Source organism: Oncorhynchus mykiss, chromosome 23 (assembly GCF_013265735.2).
Source record: "Oncorhynchus mykiss isolate Arlee chromosome 23, USDA_OmykA_1.1, whole genome shotgun sequence".
NCBI classification, from domain to species: domain Eukaryota; kingdom Metazoa; phylum Chordata; class Actinopteri; order Salmoniformes; family Salmonidae; genus Oncorhynchus; species Oncorhynchus mykiss.
Genome location: NC_048587.1, coordinates 62,801,974 through 62,826,085, shown reverse-complemented (window position 1 = coordinate 62,826,085; position 24,112 = coordinate 62,801,974). Strand labels below are relative to the sequence as shown.

General features: G+C 47.1%; 1 protein-coding gene across 1 annotated transcript in view; it reads left to right on the top strand.

The window, feature by feature from the left end:
* The window catches only part of LOC118943943 (EH domain-binding protein 1-like), a gene marked incomplete at its 5' end in the record, with an annotated part of 95,631 nt that overhangs the window by 50,644 nt on the left and 20,875 nt on the right, over nucleotides 1–24,112 (top strand). Inside the window, 2 exon segments of the mRNA XM_036961032.1 lie at nucleotides 11,839–11,938; nucleotides 16,540–16,613. Coding sequence (XP_036816927.1) covers nucleotides 11,839–11,938; nucleotides 16,540–16,613 — 174 coding nt within the window.

Genomic DNA, 24,112 nt, shown 5'->3' with positions numbered 1-24,112 from the left:
TAGGCTACCTGCTGGTTACTGGCCCAACGCTCTAACCACTAGGCTACCTGCTGGTTACTGGCCCAACGCTCTAACCACTAGGCTACCTGCTGGTTACTGGCCCAACGCTCTAACCACTAGGCTACCTGCCGACCCTGAAGGAGCGCCAGACAATTTTATTTTATTTTATTATTATTTTACATCAAATGACTGTCCTATCTTTGTTACCAGTTGTTACCTTGATGATGTAAAACACATCACTAGGGCCTGGCTCAGTCATTAGTATTAAAACTACTTTTAATGTGTTTAGAAGTGCAACAGCAAACCTATTTAAATACACTGCCTTTTGGAAAGTATTCAGACCCCTTGACTTTTTCCACATTTTGTTACGTTACAGCCTTATTCTAAAATGGATTACATAAAATAAAAAATATTCAGCGATCTAAACACGATACCCCAAAATGACAAAGTACTAGTACTGCTGGTAGTTAGTAGACCTAGTGGTGTTGCTGGTAGTTAGTCGACCTAGTGGTGTTGCTGTAGCCCCTGTAGTTAGTACTGCTGGTAGTTAGTAGACCTAGTGGTGTTGCTGGTAGTTAGTAGACCTAGTGGTGTTGCTGGTAGTTAGTAGACCTAGTGGTGTTGCTGCAGCCCCTTTAGCTAGTACTGCTGGTAGTTAGTAGACCTAGTGGTGTTGCTGGTAGTTAGTAGACCTAGTGGTGTTGCTGGTAGTTAGTAGACCTAGTGGTGTTGCTGCAGCCCCTTTAGCTAGTACTGCTGGTAGTTAGTAGACCTAGTGGTGTTGCTGGTAGTTAGTAGACCTAGTGGTGTTGCTGGTAGTTAGTAGACCTAGTGGTGTTGCTGCAGCCCCTTTAGCTAGTACTGCTGGTAGTTAGTAGACCTAGTGGTGTTGCTGGTAGTTAGTAGACCTAGTGGTGTTGCTGGTAGTTAGTAGACCTAGTGGTGTTGCTGCAGCCCCTTTAGCTAGTACTGCTGGTAGTTAGTAGACCTAGTGGTGTTGCTGGTAGTTAGTCGACCTAGTGGTGTTGCTGGTAGTTAGTCGACCTAGTGGTGTTGCTGGTAGTTAGTCGACCTAGTGGTGTTGCTGGTAGTTAGTCGACCTAGTGGTGTTGCTGGTAGTTAGTAGACCTAGTGGTGTTGCTGGTAGTTAGTAGACCTAGTGGTGTTGCTGGTAGTTAGTCGAACCTTTGAACCTTTTTAATAGTATATTGTCGAGGTGGCGGCCTAGTCAGATTGGAGGCGTGGCTTATCAGATGGTTGTTTCTGGTCACCCATTAGCGTAAATATTGTTCCTGTTCATCATATTAAGTTTGTACGCTGCAAATGAAAATATCCCTTGAATACTAATGTGGATTACATATTGTAATATAATATTAACATTGCTGATTGCATACTGTAATAAAGTGGTATGAATTGTGAATTTGGGATTTGACTGATCTCTCTCATTAGCCTCATTGAAGCTATGATCTCTTGAGGAACTCATAGACCTGAGTTCCTCATTGAAGCTATGACCTCTTGAGGAACTCGTAGACCTGCGTTAGCCTCATTGAAGCTATGATCTCTTGAGGAACTCGTAGACCTGCGTTAGCCTCATTGAAGCTATGATCTCTTGAGGAACTCGTAGACCTGCGTTAGCCTCATTGAAGCTATGATCTCTTGAGGAACTCATAGACCTGCGTTAGCCTCATTGAAGCTACACAACTGTCAGTGTTCAACCTTAACATGTGATGACAATAGAACAGATGAACAGGAATGACATTTACTCTAATGGGTTGTCGACAGAAATATATATATTAAAGCCACGCCCCTTCTAAGCCACGCCTCCACCCCAGGCTTCCTTGAACCATTAAAGGTTCCTCCATGAACCCCACAACTAACCGAAAGTGCAAATATGAACCACTGACTAGCAGTCGTTCCATGAGGAACTCCAGGGTCCCTCGAGTCACCACTAAATCTGTAGATAGATGGAGAGAGAGATGTGGAGGAGAGGTGTAGAACTTGTCAAGGTGGTTCACACACACACACACACACACCCTCCAAATGAGCATTTCAGCTTAAAAGAGAAAATCTATTATCAGACTGGTGTTTGCTCGCTCTGCCCCCAACACACACACATGGTCCTTTGCGTAGAAGTGAGAGGTGTGTGTGAATGTTGTCAGACTGTTAGCGCTGGGTCTAAGATGTTTGCCCAGGAGTGTTTGTGTACCGAGAAGGGGGAGAGGGGGAAGGAGAGGGGGATGAGAGAGATGAAAAGGAGGACAGAGAGACACGAGGGGTGTGTGTGTACTGAGCAGTGGGAGAGACAGAAAGGGAGAGAGAAGGAAAGAGAGATGAATGAAGAGGGGAATGTGTTGGAGAGGGGCAAACCTATGTTCTTGGACAGGCTCTCTCTCCCTCTCTGCCTCTCAGAACATGTTCCATCAATGACATGAAAGTAATGGGCTGATAACTGTGTGTGTACAGCCCTGCACCCCTCTCATTAAAATGGACTTTACAAACCCCAGTCTCTTACCATCCCTGTGTGTTTATCTCCCCGATGGTTAACAGTTTGATTATGAATCCCTGAACCCTACCCCTCTCTCCCCCCTTCCTTCCTCTCCCCTCCTTCCTTCCTTCCTTCCTTCCTTCCTTCCTTCCTTCCTTCCTTCCTTCCTTCCTTCCTTCCTTCCTTCCTTCCTTCCTTCCTTCCTTCCTTCCTTCCTTCCTTCCTTCCTTCCTTCCTTCCTTCCTTCTCCTCTCTTCTCTTCTCTTCTCTTCTCTTCTCTTCTCCCCTACCCTCCTCTCCCTCCCTCCCTCCCTCCCTCCCTCCCTCCCTCCCTCCCTCCCTCCCTCCCTCCCTCCCTCCCTCCTCTTCCCTGGTTCTTACTCTAAGCTGTATAGCAAGCATTCACTGACAAATGACACCAATAGAAGGTAGCCATTGAAATCTGCGAGGGGCGGTTTCTTCACTCTCTTTTAGACGAAGAGGGAAGGAGGGAGGGGGGGGGGAGAAAGGAAAGAGTGAATTGGTTAATGTGTCCTATTCACAGACCTGTTATATCCAGGTTCAGTAAAGCAGGTCTCTAGCTCCATTCTCAGGGCCATTGTGCCATTGAACGAGGGGGGAAAGCCTTTAGCCACCACAGAAAGCCCTCGGCAGCGGGAGCTCCTCCAGGAGAAGGATGAATGGAGCGCTGAGGGAAATGGAAGTCGGATAGAAAGAACATCGAGAGGGGTTCATTTTGGTGATATTCTAGTGGTGTATGTTCTGTGTATGTTTTCAGAGGGGGGGGGGGGGGGGGGGCAAGATCATTTAGCTTTGCCTTTTAGGGCCTCTGTCCTCATCTTTTGAAATGACGTGAAATGGACTAGCTAGGCGACTGCAACATAACATGGAATTGCTTGTTTGTATTTCTGACTTTCGGGTGTTAGAGAGGGAAAGAAGACTCGGAAGATGAATGGAAAAAATAGAGAGAATAAGAGTTTGAGAGATGGAGGTTAATCAGGTTGACTCTCCATTTTCGCCTCTAGCGACAGCCCCCTTCCCAACACAATAGGCCCCAGTACCTTCTAATGTAGATGAAGTGACCAAAGCTCCTCTGTTGGTTGTTTAGGATTCTCTCTCTCTCTCTCTCTCTCTCTCTCTCTCTCTCTCTCTCTCTCTCTCTCCTCTTCCCTTCTCTCTCTTCTCTCTCTTGCTCGCTCTCTCTCTCTCTCTGCCTCTCGCTCGCTCTCTCGCAATCGCTCTCTCTCTCTCTCGCTGCCTCTCTCTCTCCACTCGGATCACTACTCGTAGTAATTAAATCAAGCCTTTGCTACTTTCCCACAACAATATCCCTCTGATGACATCACCACAGTCCTCTGGGTTGTGTTCATCAGGCACCAAACGGAAGAAAATGGACAGAAACCGGGAGGTCTTCTCTACGTGGACTCTCCAATAGGAAACACTCATATATGTTTTCTGTTGCAGAATGTTTTTGAAACGTTTCCTGTTGCATGCTTCATCTCATCTCATGTATATTCAGATCGCCGCGGTGACGGGGATCGTTAACGAGTTCTGACTTGCTCACAGGAAGTTATGTTCATCTTGTTCTTGTTTTCGCTTATTTTCCCCATCTCTTTATTGATCTCTTTCTGTTTCTCTCTCATTCTTTATTTTTGTTGGTGTCTATCGAGCGCATCTCTCCGGTGTATGTGACAATTAAACATGTGTTTTAGGGAAGGGAGGGAGGAGGGAATAACAGAGGAGTGCTGCTCGTCCCTAAATACATTGGAACGTTCAGAAAGGGACTTGGCCGAAGGAAAAGTTTAAATCTACCCACACCCTCTCCTCCTCCTCCTCATACCTCCTTCCCTCCTTCTCATACCTCCTTCCCTCACTTTTAAAGTCAGATAGACAAATTGGATTAGTGAGTATTGAATGAAACAGAGAATGGAGGAAAATAAATCAGAAAAGCTCGCTGTGATCACAGGCTTTAATATATTTATTTTCTTTCTTCCCCTCCCCCTTCTTCCCTCCCCCTTCTTCCCTCCCCCTTCTTCCCCTTCCCCTTTCTTCCCTCCCCCTTCTTCCCTCCCCCTTCTTCCCCTTCCCCTTCTTCCCTCCCCCTTATTCCCCTTCCCCTTTCTTCCCTCCCCCTTCTTCCCTCCCCCTTCTTCCCCTTCCCCTTCTTCCCTCCCCCTTCTTCCCTCCCCGTTCTTCCCTCCCCCTTCTTTCCCTCCCCCTTCTTCCCTCCCCCTTATTCCCTCCCCCTTCTTCCCTCCCCCTTCTTCCCTCCCCTTCTTCCCTCCCCCTTCTTCCCTCACTCCAGCTGTCCTCTTTTCAAAACCACAGAATAGTGAAAATCAGCTCTTTGCCTCAGTAGTCTAATTCAACACCTGTTAGTTATAGTTCCTGTTTCCCCTCATAATAGATCATTTTGTGGAGACTTTTAATTCAAACAATTACAGTAGGATGGATATTTTCAGTGGAAGGAAATTAATGTTAGATTTCTCCCTTTTAAATATTATTTCTCATCATGTTCAGATGTTCATTTCTTGTTTTTTTTTGCTTCGTTCAGCCTCAGTATTATAGAGATGTGTGATATCCAGGGTCCTGTGTTTTACCTCTTCGTTCTGCCTCAGCCTCAGGGACATTAGATACAGGTATTATAGAGATGTGTGGTATCCAGGGTCCTGTGTTTTACCTCTTCGTTCAGCCTCAGCCTCAGGGACATTAGATACAGGTATTATAGAGATGTGTGATATCCAGGGTCCTGTGTTTTACCTCTTCGTTCTGCCTCAGGGACATTAGATACAGGTATTATAGAGATGTGTGGTATCTAGGGTCCTGTGTTTTACCTCTTCGTTCTGCCTCAGGGACATTAGATACAGGTATTATAGAGATGTGTGATATCCAGGGTCCTGTGTTTTACCTCTTCGTTTTGCCTCAGGGACATTAGATACAGGTATTATAGAGATGTGTGATATCCAGGGTCCTGTGTTTTACCTCTTCGTTCTGCCTCAGGGACATTAGATACAGGTATTATAGAGATGTGTGGTATCCAGGGTCCTGTGTTTTACCTCTTCGTTCTGCCTCAGGGACATTAGATACAGGTATTATAGAGATGTGTGATATCCAGGGTCCTGTGTTTTACCTCTTCGTTCTGCCTCAGCCTCAGGGACATTAGATACAGGTATTATAGAGACGTGTGATATCCAGGGTCCTGTGTTTTACCTCTTCGTTCTGCCTCAGCCTCAGGGACATTAGATACAGGTATTATAGAGATGTGTGATATCCAGGGTCCTGTGTTTTACCTCTTCGTTTTGCCTCAGGGACATTAGATACAGGTATTATAGAGACGTGTGATATCCAGGGTCCTGTGTTTTACCTCTTCGTTCAGCCTCAGCCTCAGGGACATTAGATACAGGTATTATAGAGATGTGTGATATCCAGGGTCCTGTGTTTTACCTCTTCGTTCTGACTCAGCCTCAGGGACATTGGATACAGGTATTATAGAGATGTGTGATATCCAGGGTCCTGTGTTTTACCTCTTCGTTCTGCCTCAGGGACATTAGATACAGGTATTATAGAGATGTGTGGTATCCAGGGTCCTGTGTTTTACCTCTTCGTTCAGCCTCAGCCTCAGGGACATTAGATACAGGTATTATAGAGATGTGTGGTATCTAGGGTCCTGTGTTTTACCTCTTCGTTCTGCCTCAGCCTCAGGGACATTAGATACAGGTATTATAGAGATGTGTGATATCTAGGGTCCTGTGTTTTACCTCTTCGTTCAGCCTCAGGGACATTAGATACAGGTATTATAGAGATGTGTGATATCCAGGGTCCTGTGTTTTACCTCTTCGTTCAGCCTCAGCCTCAGGGACATTAGATACAGGTATTATAGAGATGTGTGATATCCAGGGTCCTGTGTTTTACCTCTTCGTTCTGCCTCAGGGACATTAGATACAGGTATTATAGAGATGTGTGATATCCAGGGTCCTGTGTTTTACCTCTTCGTTCTGCCTCAGGGACATTAGATACAGGTATTATAGAGATGTGTGATATCCAGGGTCCTGTGTTTTACCTCTTCGTTCAGCCTCAGGGACATTAGATACAGGTATTATAGAGATGTGTGATATCCAGGGTCCTGTGTTTTACCTCTTCGTTCTGCCTCAGGGACATTAGATACAGGTATTATAGAGATGTGTGATATCTAGGGTCCTGTGTTTTACCTCTTCGTTCTGCCTCAGGGACATTAGATACAGGTATTATAGAGATGTGTGATATCCAGGGTCCTGTGTTTTACCTCTTCGTTCTGCCTCAGGGACATTAGATACAGGTATTATAGAGATGTGTGATATCTAGGGTCCTGTGTTTTACCTCTTCGTTCTGCCTCAGGGACATTAGATACAGGTATTATAGAGATGTGTGATATCCAGGGTCCTGTGTTTTACCTCTTCGTTCTGCCTCAGCCTCAGGGACATTAGATACAGGTATTATAGAGATGTGTGATATCTAGGGTCCTGTGTTTTACCTCTTCGTTCTGCCTCAGGGACATTAGATACAGGTATTATAGAGATGTGTGATATCTAGGGTCCTGTGTTTTACCTCTTCGTTCTGCCTCAGCCTCAGGGACATTAGATACAGGTATTATAGAGATGTGTGGTATCTAGGGTCCTGTGTTTTACCTCTTCGTTTTGCCTCAGGGACATTAGATACAGGTATTATAGAGATGTGTGATATCTAGGGTCCTGTGTTTTACCTCTTCGTTCTGCCTCAGGGACATTAGATACAGGTATTATAGAGATGTGTGATATCTAGGGTCCTGTGTTTTACCTCTTCGTTCTGCCTCAGGGTCATTAGATACAGGTATTATAGAGATGTGTGATATCTAGGGTCCTGTGTTTTACCTCTTCGTTCTGCCTCAGGGACATTAGATACAGGTATTATAGAGATGTGTGATATCCAGGGTCCTGTGTTTTACCTCTTCGTTCTGCCTCAGCCTCAGGGACATTAGATACAGGTATTATAGAGATGTGTGGTATCCAGGGTCCTGTGTTTTACCTCTTCGTTCTGCCTCAGCCTCAGGGACATTAGATACAGGTATTATAGAGATGTGTGGTATCTAGGGTCCTGTGTTTTACCTCTTCGTTCTGCGTCAGGGACATTAGATACAGGTATTATAGAGATGTGTGATATCTAGGGTCCTGTGTTTTACCTCTTCGTTCTGCCTCAGGGACATTAGATACAGGTATTATAGAGATGTGTGATATCCAGGGTCCTGTGTTTTACCTCTTCGTTCTGCCTCAGGGACATTAGATACAGGTATTATAGAGATGTGTGATATCCAGGGTCCTGTGTTTTACCTCTTCGTTCTGCCTCAGCCTCAGGGACATTAGATACAGGTATTATAGAGATGTGTGGTATCTAGGGTCCTGTGTTTTACCTCTTCATTCTGCCTCAGGGACATTAGATACAGGTATTATAGAGATGTGTGATATCTAGGGTCCTGTGTTTTACCTCTTCGTTCTGCCTCAGGGACATTAGATACAGGTATTATAGAGATGTGTGATATCCAGGGTCCTGTGTTTTGCGTGGTCATGTGACATGCCTTGATTTAATCTTTATTTAAATCGTTCTCATCAAACTCCTGTTCTTTTGATGTCAGATGGTTCAGCTTCATCCTCAGACAGTTGCTTTCGTTGTTGGTGGAAATAACATTTCTGGATCATGTTTAAAATCCAGGATAAAAATCCTGCTGTATAACATCATTGTGCTAAACACAGTGATCTCATCTGGTCAGAGGACATGTCAGAATCTCTCTCTTCACCCCCCCCCCCCCCCCCACCCCGTCCTGCCCATCTCTGACTGTGTGGCTGGAGGGAGAATGGTTTGTTCTCTCAACCCTCTCTCTTCACCCCCCCACCCCTCCGTCCTGCCCCTCTCTGACTGTGTGGCTGGAGGGAGAATGGTTTGTTCTCTCAACCCTCTCTCTTCACCCCCCCACCCCTCCGTTCTGCCCCTCTCTGACTGTGTGGCTGGAGGGAGAATGGTTTGTTCTCTCAACCCTCTCTCTTCACCCCCCCACCCCTCCGTCCTGCCCCTCTCTGACTGTGTGGCTGGAGGGAGAATGGTTTGTTCTCTCAACCCTCTCTCTTCACCCCCCCACCCCTCCGTCCTGCCCCTCTCTGACTGTGTGGCTGGAGGGAGAATGGTTTGTTCTCTCAACCCTCTCTCTTCACCCCCCCACCCCTCCGTCCTGCCCCTCTCTGACTGTGTGGCTGGAGGGAGAATGGTTTGTTCTCTCAACCCTCTCTGACTGTGTGGCTGGAGGGAGAATGGTTTGTTCTCTCAACCCTCTCTCTTCACCCCCCCACCCCTCCGTCCTGCCCCTCTCTGACTGTGTGGCTGGAGGGAGAATGGTTTGTTCTCTAATCCCTCTCTCTCGTCTTCCCGTCCGCCTCGCCTCGTCACAATGTCACACAGGCTTAATATTCCCATTATGATGTGGTTGTTTTATTGGACTGTCTGGAGTCACAATGACCTGCCAGAGGAATCTGCCTTTATCCCCTCAGAGCTACCGACTCGCCCTAAACGGCACCCTATTCCCTATTGGGGATCTGGTGAAAAGAAGTGCACTATGTAGGGAATAGGGTGCCATCTGGGATGCAGCCCCCTGTGTCGTCCATTTCAAAGTTGACTACAGTAATCCACGGAGCCCGTTCTTAAATCCCCTCGTCGTGGTCTTTTTTTTCTGTTAAATGAAATGGCAGCTACGTCTGGTCTGGGCCGAGCCACACGTCAGAGACAGATACACACGCTGGTTCTTATGTCCTTCACAGGCAGAGGAACAATCCCTCTTTTCTGGCTTGAGGTGGAAATGTGAGAGAGAGGTGTGTGAGAGAGAGGTGTGTGAGAGAGAGGTGTGTGAGAGAGAGGTGTGTGAGAGAGAGGTGTGTGAGAGAGAGGTGTGTGAGAGAGAGGTGTGTGAGAGAGAGGTGTGTGAGAGAGCGGTGTGTGAGAGAGCGGTGTGTGAGAGAGAGGTGTGTGAGAGAGAGGTGTGTGAGAGAGGGGTGTGTGAGAGAGAGGTGTGTGAGAGAGAGGTGTGTGAGAGAGAGGTGTGTGAGAGAGCGGTGTGTGAGAGAGAGGTGTGTGAGAGAGAGGTGTGTGAGAGAGGGGTGTGTGTGAGGTGTGTTTAGCATCATACCTCATCATGTAAAGTACATATATCTGCAGTTGCTGTGAGCTGTGGTTGTTAGGTGGTTGTTAGGTGGTTGTTAGGTGGTTGTTAGGTGGTTATGTTATGTGGTTGTTAGGTGGTTGTTAGGTGGTTGTTAGGTGGTTGTTAGGTGGTTGTTAGGTGGTTATGTTATGTGGTTGTTAGGTGGTTGTTAGGTGGTTGTTAGGTGGTTGTTAGGTGGTTGTTAGGTGGTTGTTAGGTGGTTATGTTATGTGGTTGTTAGGTGGTTGTTAGGTGGTTGTTAGGTGGTTGTTAGGTGGTTGTTAGGTGGTTATGTTATGTGGTTGTTAGGTGGTTGTTAGGTGGTTGTTAGGTGGTTGTTAGGTGGTTGTTATGTGGTTGTTAGGTGGTTGTTAGGTGGTTGTTATGTGGTTGTTAGGTGGTTGTTAGGTGGTTGTTAGGTGGTTATGTTATGTGGTTGTTAGGTGGTTGTTAGGTGGTTGTTAGGTGGTTGTTAGGTGGTTGTTAGGTGGTTATGTTATGTGGTTGTTAGGTGGTTGTTAGGTGGTTGTTATGTGGTTGTTAGGTGGTTGTTAGGTGGTTGTTATGTGGTTGTTAGGTGGTTGTTAGGTGGTTGTTAGGTGATGTGGTTGTTAGGTGGTTGTTAGGTGATGTGGTTGTTAGGTGGTTGTTAGGTGATGTGGTTGTTAGGTGGTTGTTAGGTGGTTGTTAGGTGGTTGTTAGGTGGTTGTTAGGTGATGTGGTTGTTAGGTGGTTGTTAGGTGATGTGGTTGTTAGGTGGTTGTTAGGTGATGTGGTTGTTAGGTGGTTGTTAGGTGGTTGTTAGGTGGTTGTTAGGTGGTTGTTAGGTGGTTGTTATGTGGTTGTTAGGTGGTTGTTAGGTGGTTGTTAGGTGATGTGGTTGTTAGGTGGTTGTTAGGTGATGTGGTTGTTAGGTGGTTGTTAGGTGATGTGGTTGTTAGGTGGTTGTTAGGTGGTTGTTAGGTGGTTGTTAGGTGGTTGTTAGGTGATGTGGTTGTTAGGTGGTTGTTAGGTGATGTGGTTGTTAGGTGGTTGTTAGGTGATGTGGTTGTTAGGTGGTTGTTAGGTGATGTGGTTGTTAGGTGGTTGTTAGGTGGTTGTTAGGTGATGTGGTTGTTAGGTGGTTGTTAGGTGATGTGGTTGTTAGGTGGTTGTTAGGTGATGTGGTTGTTAGGTGGTTGTTAGGTGATGTGGTTGTTAGGTGGTTGTTAGGTGGTTGTTAGGTGGTTGTTAGGTGGTTGTTAGGTGATGTGGTTGTTAGGTGGTTGTTAGGTGATGTGGTTGTTAGGTGGTTGTTAGGTGATGTGGTTGTTAGGTGGTTGTTAGGTGATGTGGTTGTTAGGTGGTTGTTAGGTGGTTGTTAGGTGATGTGGTTGTTAGGTGGTTGTTAGGTGATGTGGTTGTTAGGTGGTTGTTAGGTGGTTGTTAGGTGGTTGTTAGGTGATGTGGTTGTTAGGTAGTTGTTAGGTGATGTGGTTGTTAGGTGGTTGTTAGGTGGTTGTTAGGTGATGTGGTTGTTAGGTGGTTGTTAGGTGATGTGGTTGTTAGGTGGTTGTTAGGTGATGTGGTTGTTAGGTGATGTGGTTGTTAGGTGGTTGTTAGGTGGTTATGTTATGTGGTTGTTAGGTGGTTGTTAGGTAGTTGTTAGGTGGTTATGTTACGTGGTTGTTAGGTGGTTGTTAGGTGATGTGGTTGTTAGGTGGTTGTTAGGTGGTTGTTAGGTGGTTATGTTATGTGGTTGTTAGGTGGTTATGTTACGTGGTTGTTAGGTGGTTATGTGGTTGTTAGGTAGTTGTTAGGTGGTTATGTTACGTGGTTGTTAGGTGGTTGTTAGGTGGTTATGTTATGTGGTTGTTAGGTGGTTATGTTATGTGGTTGTTAGGTGGTTGTTAGGTGGTTATGTGGTTGTTAGGTAGTTGTTAGGTGGTTGTTAGGTGGTTATGTTATGTGGTTGTTAGGTGGTTATGTTACGTGGTTGTTAGGTGGTTATGTGGTTGTTAGGTGATGTGGTTGTTAGGTGGTTATGTTATGTGGTTAGGTGGTTATGTTATGTGGTTGTTAGGTAGTTGTTAGGTGGTTGTTAGGTGATGTGGTTGTTATGTAATACATTTGTTGTGGGTTGTTCCATGTGTTTAATTGATCTGTTGTGTTCCAGGTAACAGTAAGGAAGAGGAGGAGGCCATGATGCAGGAGTGGTTCATGTTGGTCAACAAGAAGAACGCTCTGATCAGGAGACAGAACCAACTCTCTCTACTGTAAGTCCCTTAACTCTCTCTACTGTAAGTCCCCTAACTCTCTCTACTGTAAGTCCCCTAACTCTCTCTACTGTAAGTCCCCTAACTCTCTCTACTGTAAGTCCCCTAACTCGCTCTACTGTAAGTCCCCTAACTCTCTCTACTGTAAGTCCCCTAACTATCTCTACTGTAAGTCCCCTAACTCTCTCTACTGTAAGTCCCCTAACTATCTCTACTGTAAGTCCCCTAACTCTCTCTACTGTAAGTCCCCTAACTCTCTCTACTGTAAGTCCCCTAACTCTCTCTACTGTAAGTCCCCTAACTCTCTCTACTGTAAGTCCCCTAACTCTCTCTACTGTAAGTCCCCTAACTCTCTCTACTGTAAGTCCCCTAACTCTCTCTACTGTAAGTCCCCCCAACCCCCTCGACCGTAAGTTCCCCCAACCCCCTCGGCCGTAAGTTCCCCCAACCCCCTCGGCCGTAAGTTCCCCCAACCCCCTCAGCCATAAGTTCCCCTAACCCCCTCTACCGTAAGTTCCCCCAACCCCCTCGACCGTAAGTTCCCCCAACCCCCTCGACCGTAAGTTCCCCCAACCCCCTCGGCCGTAAGTTCCCCCAACCCCCTCGGCCGTAAGTTCCCCCAACCCCCTCGGCCGTAAGTTCCCCCAACCCCCTCGGCCATAAGTTCCCCTAACCCCCTCTACCGTAAGTTCCCCCAACCCCCTCGACCGTAAGTTCCCCCAACCCCCTCGGCCGTAAGTTCCCCCAACCCCCTCGACCGTAAGTTCCCCCAACCCCCTCGGCCATAAGTTCCCCCAACCCCCTCGACCTTAAGTTCCCCCAACCCCCTCGACCGTAAGTTCCCTCGACCGTAAGTTCTCCCAACCCCCTCGCTTGTAAGTTCCCCTAACCCCCTCTACCGTAAGGTCCCCTAACCCCCTCTACCGTAAGGTCCCCTAACCCCCTCTACCATAAGTTCCCCTAACCCCCTCTACTGTAAGGTCCCCCAACCCCCTCAACTGTAAGGTCCCCCAACCCCCTCAACTGTAAGTTCCCCTAACCCCCTCTACCGTAAGTTCCCCTAACCCTCTCTACTGTAAGGTCCCCTAACCCCCTCTACCGTAAGTTCCCCTAACCCCCTCTACCGTAAGTTCCCCTAACCCTCTCTACTCGAAGTCCCCTAACACTAATCTCTTTCTCTCTCACTCTCCATTGTGTCTGACTATCCAATACACAGACATAGTATTCTCTCTGTGTGTTCCCAGTTCCCAATACACAGACATAGTATTCTCTCTGTGTGTTCCCAGTTCCCAATACACAGACATAGTATTCTCTCTGTGTGTTCCCAGTTCCCAATACACAGACATAGTATTCTCTCTGTGTGTTCCCAGTTCCCAATACACAGACATAGTATTCTCTCTGTGTGTTCCCAGTTCCCAATACACAGACATAGTATTTTTAAACCAATCATCACACAACTGCTTTACCCTGTGATCTGTGTGTTGTAAACCTGTTAATGTCCATAATCCATTCTGGTTCTGTTTATTCCTGGCATTTACATGTCAACATTAAACCAATAAGAACCCAGCGATCATCACAACGTTGCATCACAACGCCTTTCTCTTTAGCTACATTTCCAAATGGCACCTTATTCCCTATGTAGTGCACTGCTTTTTAGACCAGGGCCCTATGGGATTCTGTGTGGGTCCTGGTCAAAAGTAGTGCCATTTGTGACACAGGCTTTGTGCGGTCACTCAGCCACTAGGTGGACAGGTGGAAACACAGCTCTCCTTTTCATTCTCTCTCTCTCTCTCTCTTTCCTTTTCATTCCTTCCTCCCTCGCAGGATTTCAAAGGGCCAGAGAGAACAAGAGACTGAAGTATTCATATAATCACATTATATGGTGTGAGAGAGAGAGGGAGGGAGAGAGTGGGGAGGGTGTTTAAAGTGGCCAATTGATAGAGGGTCTGATTACTACCTCTTTCATTTCTCTCTTTGTGGCAGAAAAGCGCCTCTGAAGGACAAATTCTATTATGGGGAAAATTAGCTCGTTTTCTAAACCATCTGAAAGAAGGGGAATTAAATTTGTAGCCCTACCGCCCAGACATTACCCACTCTACCACCCAGACATTACCCACTCTACCACCCAGACATTACCCCCCCCCTACCGCCCAAACATTACCCCCCTACCGCCCAGACATTACCCCCCTACCGCCCAGACATTACCCCCTACCGCCCAGACATTACCCCCTACCGCCCAGACATTACCCCCCTACCGCCCAGACATTACCCCCCTACCGCCCAGACATTACCCCCTACCACCCAGACATTACCCCTATCACCCAGACATTACCCCCTACCACCCAGACATTACCCTCCTCCTACCGCCCAGACATTACCCCCTTCCTACCGCCCAGACATTACCCCCTTCCTACCGCCCAGACATTACTCCCCCACCGCCCAGATATTACCTCCTCTACCGTCCAGACATTACCCCTTACCGCCCAGACATTACCCCCCTACCGCCCAGACATTACCCCCCTACCGCCCAGACATTACCCCCCTACCGCCCAGACATTACCCCCCTATCGCCCAGACATTACCCCCCTACCGCCCAGACATTACCCCCCTACCGCCCAGACATTACCCCCTACTGCCCAGACATTACCCCCCTACCGCCCAGACATTACCCCCCTACCGCCCAGACATTAACCCCTACCGCCCAGACATTACCCCCCTACCGCCCAGACATTACCCCCCTATCGCCCAGACATTATCCCCCCTATCGCCCAGACATTATCCCCCCTACCGCCCATACATTATCCCCCCACACTCATACCTCCTGTTCTGTTTGGTTCCATCTCCTGTCCTTTTCCTTTTCACTGTCCTATCTCTCTACCTGTTTCTCCATCTCTCTTCCTGTCTCTCCAACTCTCTACCTGTTTCTCCATCTCTCTACCTGTCTCTCCATCTCTCTACCTGTTTCTCCATCTCTCTACCTGTCTCTCCATCTCTCTACCTGTTTCTCCATCTCTCTACCTGTCTCTCCATCTCTCTACCTGTCTCGCCATCTCTCTACCTGTCTCTCCATCTCTACCTGTCTCTCCATCTCTCTACCTGTTTCTCCATCTCTCTACCTGTCTCTCCATCTCTCTACCTGTTTCTCCATCTCTCTACCTGTCTCTCCATCTCTACCTGTCTCTCCATCTCTACCTGTCTCTCCATCTCTCTACCTGTCTCTCCATCTCTCTACCTGTCTCTCCAACTCTCTACCTGTCTCTCCATCTCTACCTGTCTCTCCATCTCTCTACCTGTCTCTCCATCTCTCTACCTGTCTCTCCATCTCTCTACCTGTCTCTCCATCTCTCTACCTGTCTCTCCATCTCTCTACCTGTCTCTCCATCTCTCTACCTGTCTCTCCAACTCTACCTGTCTCTCCAACTCTCTACCTGTCTCTCCATCTCTCTTCCTGTCTCTCCAACTCTCTACCTGTCTCTCCATCTCTACCTGTCTCTCTATCTCTCTACCTGTCTCTCCATCTCTCTACCTGTCTCTCCATCTCTACCTGTCTCTCCATCTCTCTACCTGTCTCTCCATCTCTCTACCTGTCTCTCCTCTCCTTTTCCCCTGTCTCTCCATCTCTCTACCTGTTTCTCCATCTCTCTACCTGTCTCTCCAATCTATCTTCCTGTCTCTCCATCTCTCTACCTGTCTCTCCATCTCTCTACATGTCTCTCCTTCTCTCTACCTGTCTCTCCATCTCTACCTGTCTCTCCATCTCTCTTCCTGTCTCTCCATCTCTCTTCCTGTCTCTCCATCTCTCTTCCTGTCTCTCCATCTCTCTACCTGTCTCTCCATCTCTCTTCCTGTCTCTCCATCTCTCTTCCTGTCTCTCCATCTCTCTACCTGTCTCTCCATCTCTCTACCTGTCTCTCCAATCTCTACCTGTCTCTCCAATCTCTACCTCTCTCCATCTCTCTACATGTCTCTCCTTCTCTCTACCTGTCTCTCCATCTCTCTTCCTGTCTCTCCATCTCTCTTCCTGTCTCTCCATCTCTCTTCCTGTCTCTCCATCTCTCTACCTGTCTCTCCATCTCTCTTCCTGTCTCTCCATCTCTCTTCCTGTCTCTCCATCTCTCTACCTGTCTCTCCATCTCTACCTGTCTCTCCATCTCTCTACCTGTCTCTCCATCTCTCTACCTGTCTCTCCAATCTCTACCTGTCTCTCCACCTCTCTACCTGTCTCTCCAATCTCTACCTGTCTCTCCACCTCTCTACCTGTCTCTCCAATCTCTACCTGTCTCTCCACCTCTCTCCTTCGCTTTCTTTCCCCCTAATTCTGTCTGTCTGTCTGTCCCTCCCTCTTTCTCTTTCCCTCCCTCCATTTCTTTCTCTCCCCCTCTCTCTCTCACCCACACACAGGGTTTTACCAGACCAGCCCAGGCAGGGCCCCGGGTCGGGGTATATTTGTGTATCAGATATTTGCAGTAGATTAATGTGTGGAGAGAAGGGAGAAGGTCCAGCCGACTGGCTGAATCGATGTTTATTGCAGACTTCTTCTAAGTGCTTAATGATTTAGTCATTAACATATTGATGAACTTTGTTCCAACTTACTGCCACAGGGAGAAGGAGCACGATCTGGAGCGTCGCTTTGAGCTGCTCAACAGAGAGCTGAGAGCCATGATGGCCATCGAGGGTAAGACATTTACCCTTCGGTCATTTAGAAGACGCTCTTATGACGGGGGAAGTTAGGCCAGGGGGTTGAGCTGGTGGGGAGGGGGAGGGAAGAGATGATTAGAGAGGGGGGGACGATTAGAGAGGGGGGGAGAGACGATTAGAGAGGGGGGGAGAGACGATTAGAGAGGGGGGAGGGAAGAGACGATTAGAGAGGGGGGAGGGAAGAGACGATTAGAGAGGGGGGAGACGATTAGAGAGGGGGGAGGGAAGAGACGATTATAGAGGGGGGAGAGACGATTAGAGAGGGTTGGGGAGAGACGATTAGAGAGGGGGAGGGAAGAGACGATTAGAGAAGGGGGGAGAGACGATTAGAGAGCGGGGAGGGAAGAGACGATTAGAGAGGGGGGGGAAGAGACGATTAGAGAGGGAAGGGGAAGAGACGATTAGAGGGGGGGGGCGATTAGAGGGGGGAGGGAAGAGACGATTAGAGAGGGGGGAGACGATTAGAGAGGGTTGGGGAGAGACGATTAGAGGGGGGGACGATTAGAGAGGGGGGGAGACGATTAGAGAGGGGGGGGAGACGATTAGAGAGGGGGGAGACGATTAGAGAGGGGGGAGACGATTAGAGGGGGGGGGATACGATTAGAGAGGGGAGACGATTAGAGAGGGGGGAGACGATTAGAGGGGGGGGGTGTCTTTAAGTAGGAAAGTGGAAATGGGGAGAAATACTTCAAATACATCACCTGTACCTTTATGGGTGATGATTTTACTGCTATCTACTGGTACACTGTCTATTATTCCATTAGTTTGGATTCAACACATTTCTCTCCTGCTCTGAATAATAGTGCTTCCTTGCAGTCAGGATCCTAACCACAGGTTGCTAGGTTGTTACTAGGAGGATCCTCCTCTGTCAGTATCCTAACCACAGGTTGCTAGGTGGTTACTAGGAGGAGCCTCCTCAGTCAGGATCCTAACCACAGGTTGCTAGGTGGTTACTAGGAGGAGCCTCCTCAGTCAGGATCCTAACCACAGGTTGCTAGGTGGTTACTAGGAGGAGCCTCCTCAGTCAGGATCCTAACCACAGGTTGCTAGGTGGTTTCTAGGAGGAGCCTCCTCAGTCAGGATCCTAACCACAGGTTGCTAGGTGGTTACTAGGAGGAGCCTCCTCAGTCAGGATCCTAACCACAGGTTGCTAGGTGGTTACTAGGAGGAGCCTCCTCAGTCAGGATCCTAACCACAGGTTGCTAGGGTGTTACTAGGAGGAGCCTCCTCAGTCAGGATCCTAACCACAGGTTGCTAGGGTGTTACTAGGAGGAGCCTCCTCAGTCAGGATCCTAACCACAGGTTGCTAGGTGGTTACTAGGAGGAACCTCCTCAGTCAGGATCCTAACCACAGGTTGCTAGGTGGTTACTAGGAGAAGCCTCCTCAGTCAGGATCCTAACCACAGGTTGCTAGGTGGTTACTAGGAGAAGCCTCCTCAGTCAGGATCCTAACCACAGGTTGCTAGGTGGTTACTAGGAGAAGCCTCCTCAGTCAGGATCCTAACCACAGGTTGCTAGGTGGTTACTAGGAGGAGCCTCCTCAGCGAGGAGATCTGGACTGATGCTGTCTGATCAGTGCTATCTAACAGCCATACTAGGCCTGAATACCATTATCAGCACCCTGGTTTGATATCTAGCCCTGCTGACTGACATGGAGGATTAAAACCCGGCTAGCTAGTAGCTACGTTATCCAGGTAGGTTGTTGTGTGTACTGGTACCGGCTGAAAAGCACCACTATTGTGTGGTATCAAAGTTGTCGAGCCGAAACCCAAGTTTAATCCCTTTCACTGTGTCCTCTTTGTGAAAAATGAACCTTTTGACAATCAATGCAAATTGATTTCTCCATTCAATGTTGACCTGCCTGCACCTCTGCATCGGCCATGGTAATTTCTTTCCCCACCTGATAAGCAACCTGATCCATATTAAATCAATTGTAATTAGCTGGTGGAAGGGACTGGGCAGGTGTGTGTAGGGAGTAGGGGGGAGTGTGTATTTGTGTGTGCACCGTGTGTGTGTGTGTGCGCGTGTGTGCGCGTGTGTTGTGGAGTAGACAGACATGCATAGCTGAACAGGAGCAAGAGAGTAGGAACACATCCTGGTTAGGGGTTGATTGCTCTTGTCTGCCACACACCAGCCAGCCTGTATTTCTGTATTTGGAGAGGGAAGCAACAGGTAATGCAGTCAGACACCTGACAAAGACACCTGACAAAGACACCTGACAAAGACACCTGACAAAGACACCTGACAAAGACACCTGACAAAGACACCTGACAAAGACACCTGACAAAGCTGCTCTGAACTTTACATTTTATTACATTGTTCTAAGTGCATTTTCCACATGGTCACAACACATGGTCACATGGTCACATGGTCACAACACATGGTCACATGGTCACATGGTCACAACACATGGTCACATGGTCACAACACATGGTCACATGGTCACAACACATGGTGACATGGTCACAACACATGGTCACAACATGTGGTCACATGGTCACAACACATGGTTACAACACATGGTCACGTGGTCACAACAAATCAAATCAAATTTTATTTGTCACATACACATGGTTAGCAGATGTTAATGCGAGTGTAGCGAAATGCTTGTGCTTCTAGTTCCGACAATGCAGTAATAACCAACAAGTAATCTAACTAACAATTCCAAAACTACTGTCTTATACACAGTGTAAGGGGATAAAGAATATGTACATAAGGATATATGGATGAGTGATGGTACAGAGCAGCATAGGCAAGATACAGTAGATGGTATCGAGTACAGTATATACATATGAGATGAGTATGTAAACAAAGTGGCATAGTTAAAGTGGCTAGTGATACATGTATTACATAAGGATGCAGTAGATTATATAGAGTACAGGATATACGTATACATATGAGATGAGTAATGTAGGGTATGTAAACATTATATAAAGTGGCATTGTTTAAAGTGGCTAGTGATACATTTTTTACATCAATTTTTCCATTATTAAAGTGGCTGGAGTTGAGTCAGTGTCAGTGTGTTGGCAGCAGCCACTCAATGTTAGTGATGGCTGTTTAACAGTCTGATGGCCTTGAGATAGAAGCTGTTTTTCAGTCTCTCAACATGTGGTCACATGGTTACAACACATGGTCACGTGGTCACAACATGTGGTCACATGGTCACAACACGTGGTCACATGGTCACAACACATGGTCACAACACATGGTCACAACACGTGGTCACATGGTCACAACACGTGGTCACATGGTCACAACACGTGGCCACATGGTCACAACACGTGGTCACATGGTCACAACACGTGGTCACATGGTCACAACACGTGGTCACATGGTCACAACACGTGGTCACATGGTCACAACACGTGGTCACGTGGTCACAACACGTGGTCACATGGTCACAACACGTGGTCACATGGTCACAACACGTGGTCACATGGTCACAACACGTGGCCACATGGTCACAACACATGGTCACAACACATGGTCACATGGGGATAAGGAATACAAATGTTAAAATTAAAGCATAGTAATCTATAAAACATAATTGACATAAAACGTCATGATACAATAACATACAGTCGTTGTTTTCTCCGAGCACAATAGGAGTTTGATGGCCATTTGCAGGCTATGCACTGTGAGAGGATGAATCCTTTGCAATCAAATCAAATCAAATGTATTTGTCACATACACATGGTTAGCAGATGTTAATGCAAGTGTAGCGAAACTAACAATTCCAAAACTACTGTCTTATACACAGTGTAAGGGGATAAAGAATATGTACATAAAGATATATGAATGAGTGATGGTACAGAGCGGCATAGGCAAGATGCAGTAGATGGTATCGAGTACAGTTAATACATATGAGATGAGTAATGTAGGGTATGTAAACAAAGTGGCATAGTTAAAGTGGCTAGTGATACATGTATTACATAAAGATGCAGTAGATGATATAGAGTACAGTATATACATATACATATGAGATGAATAATGTAGGGTATGTAAACATTATATTAAGTAGCATTGTTTAAAGTGGCTAGTGATATATTTTACATCAATTCCCATCAATTTTCATTAAACCTAAAAAATTAAACCTATCTGAATTGAGTGCATGAGCAGCAGAGTATGAGAAGTGGGACGAGGCAGACAATGGTCCTGGAGAGGTGGGACGAGGCAGACAATGGTCCTGGAGAGGTGGGACAATGCAGACCATGGTCCTTGAGAGGTGGGACAAGCCAGACCATGGTCCTGGAGAGGTGGGACAAGCCAGACCATGGTCCTTGAGAGGTGGGACAAGCCAGACCATGGTCCTGGAGAGGTGGGACAAGCCAGACCATGGTCCTGGAGAGGTGGGACAATGCAGACCATGGTCCTTGAGAGGTGGGACAAGCCAGACCATGGTCCTGGAGAGGTGGGACAAGCCAGACCATGGTCCTTGAGAGGTGGGACAAGCCAGACCATGGTCCTGGAGAGGTGGGACAAGCCAGACCATGGTCCTGGAGAGGTGGGACAAGCCACATCATGGTCCTGGAGAGGTGGGACAATGCAGACCATGGTCCTGGAGAGGTGGGACAATGCAGACCATGGTCCTTGAGAGGTGGGACAAGCCAGACCATGGTCCTGGAGAGGTGGGATAAGGCAGACCATGGTCCTTGAGAGGTGGGACAAGCCATACCATGGTCCTGGAGAGGTGGGACAAGCCAGACCATGGTCCTGGAGAGGTGGGACAAGCCAGACCATGGTCCTGGAGAGGTGGGACTTATCAACTGGCCCTTTATCCTCCTCTCCACCCTCTCCTCTCCACCCTCTCCACTCTCTCCACCCCACTCTCTCCACCCTCTCCACCCACTCTCTCCACCCTCTCCACTCTCTCCACTCTCTCCACCCTCTCCTCTCCACCCTCTCCTCTCCACTCTCTCCACCCTCTCCACCCTCTTCTCTCCAACCTCTCCTCTCCACCCTCTCCACCCTCTCCTCTCCACTCGCTCCACCCTCTCCTCTCCACTCTCGCCACCCACTCCTCTCTCCTCTCCACCCTCTCCAATCTCTCCTCTCCACCCTCTCCACCCTCTCCTCTCCACCCTCTCCACTCTCCACCCTCTCCACCCTCTCCTCTCCACCCTCTCCAATCTCTCCTCCTGCCCTCTCTCCATTCCTCTCTCCTCTTCTCCTTCCTCGGGGATCTACTTAATATTCAACATGCTCTACCTTTCACAGGCCAGGCACAGATAGTTCTGCTAGAAAGATAGTGTGTGAGGGAAGAGAGTGTGTGTCCGCTGTTATTTGGTGGTTGGCCAGGTCCATTGAGTGATGGCTGGGCTGCGTGGCGTGGCGTGGCTTGCAGGTAATTGCTGATTTGGTTGGCCAGCCGATGACAGAGAGACTTGCAGAGATAGACACACACACACACACACACACGTCCATGCCAGTCGATGACAGAGAGACGCTAGCGCTGGAGTACTCAAACCAGTGAACGACACAGATATACACACTTGAAGAGATATATTCACACACTCTCACACACACTCTCACACACTCACACACACACTCACACCCTCTCACATGATTAAAAGTGATACAGATAGCCAGCAGCGTATCCACTTATTCTGATGCCTCACAGCATGGTGGGAGAATGTGTGCTTCCATACCATCCAGTCTATGATCCATACTGTTATTGAGCTGTCAGTCTATGATCCATACTGTTATTGAGCTGTCAGTCTATGATCCATACTGTTATTGAGCTGTCAGTCTATGATCCATACTGTTATTGAACTGTCAGTCTATGATCCATACTGTTATTGAACTGTCAGTCTATGATCCATACTGTTATTGAACTGTCAGTCTATGATCCATACTGTTATTGAGCTGTCAGTCTATGATCCATACTGTTATTGAGCTGTCAGTCTATGATCCATACTGTTATTGAGCTGTCAGTCTATGATCCATACTGTTATTGAACTGTCAGTCTATGATCCATACTGTTATTGAACTGTCAGTCTATGATCCATACTGTTATTGAACTGTCAGTCTATGATCCATACTGTTATTGAGCTGTCAGTCTATGATCCATACTGTTATTGAGCTGTCAGTCTATGATCCATACTGTTATTGAACTGTCAGTCTATGATCCATACTGTTATTGAGCTGTCAGTCTATGATCCATACTGTTATTGAGCTGTCAGTCTATGATCCATACTGTCATTGAGCTGTCAGTCTATGATCCATACTGTCATTGAGCTGTCAGTCTATGATCCATACTGTTATTGATCTGTCAGTCTATGATCCATACTGTTATTGAGCTGTCAGTCTATGATCCATACTGTTATTGAGCCGTGAGCTGTCAGTCTATGATCCATACTGTTATTGAGCTGTCAGTCTATGATCCATACTGTCATTGAGCTATCAGTCTATGATCCATACTGTTATTGAGCTGTCAGTCTATGATCCATACTGTTATTGAGCTGTCAGTCTATGATCCATACTGTTATTGAGCTGTCAGTCTATGATCCATACTGTTATTGAACTGTCAGTCTATGATCCATACTGTTATTGAGCTGTCAGTCTATGATCCATACTGTTATTGAGCTGTCAGTCTATGATCCATACTGTTATTGAGCTGTCAGTCTATGATCCATACTGTTATTGAGCTGTCAGTCTATGATCCATACTGTTATTGAGCCGTGAGCTGTCAGTCTATGATCCATACTGTTATTGAGCCGTGAGCTGTCAGTCTATGATCCATACTGTTATTGAGCCGTGAGCTGTCAGTCTATGATCCATACTGTTATTGAACTGTCAGTCTATGATCCATACTGTTATTGAACTGTCAGTCTATGATCCATACTGTTATTGAACTGTCAGTCTATGATCCATACTGTTATTGAGCTGTCAGTCTATGATCCATACTGTTATTGAGCTGTCAGTCTATGATCCATACTGTTATTGAACTGTCAGTCTATGATCCATACTGTTATTGAGCTGTCAGTCTATGATCCATACTGTTATTGAGCTGTCAGTCTATGATCCATACTGTCATTGAGCTGTCAGTCTATGATCCATACTGTCATTGAGCTGTCAGTCTATGATCCATACTGTTATTGATCTGTCAGTCTATGATCCATACTGTTATTGAGCTGTCAGTCTATGATCCATACTGTTATTGAGCCGTGAGCTGTCAGTCTATGATCCATACTGTTATTGAGCTGTCAGTCTATGATCCATACTGTCATTGAGCTATCAGTCTATGATCCATACTGTTATTGAGCTGTCAGTCTATGATCCATACTGTTATTGAGCTGTCAGTCTATGATCCATACTGTTATTGAGCTGTCAGTCTATGATCCATACTGTTATTGAACTGTCAGTCTATGATCCATACTGTTATTGAGCTGTCAGTCTATGATCCATACTGTTATTGAGCTGTCAGTCTATGATCCATACTGTTATTGAGCTGTCAGTCTATGATCCATACTGTTA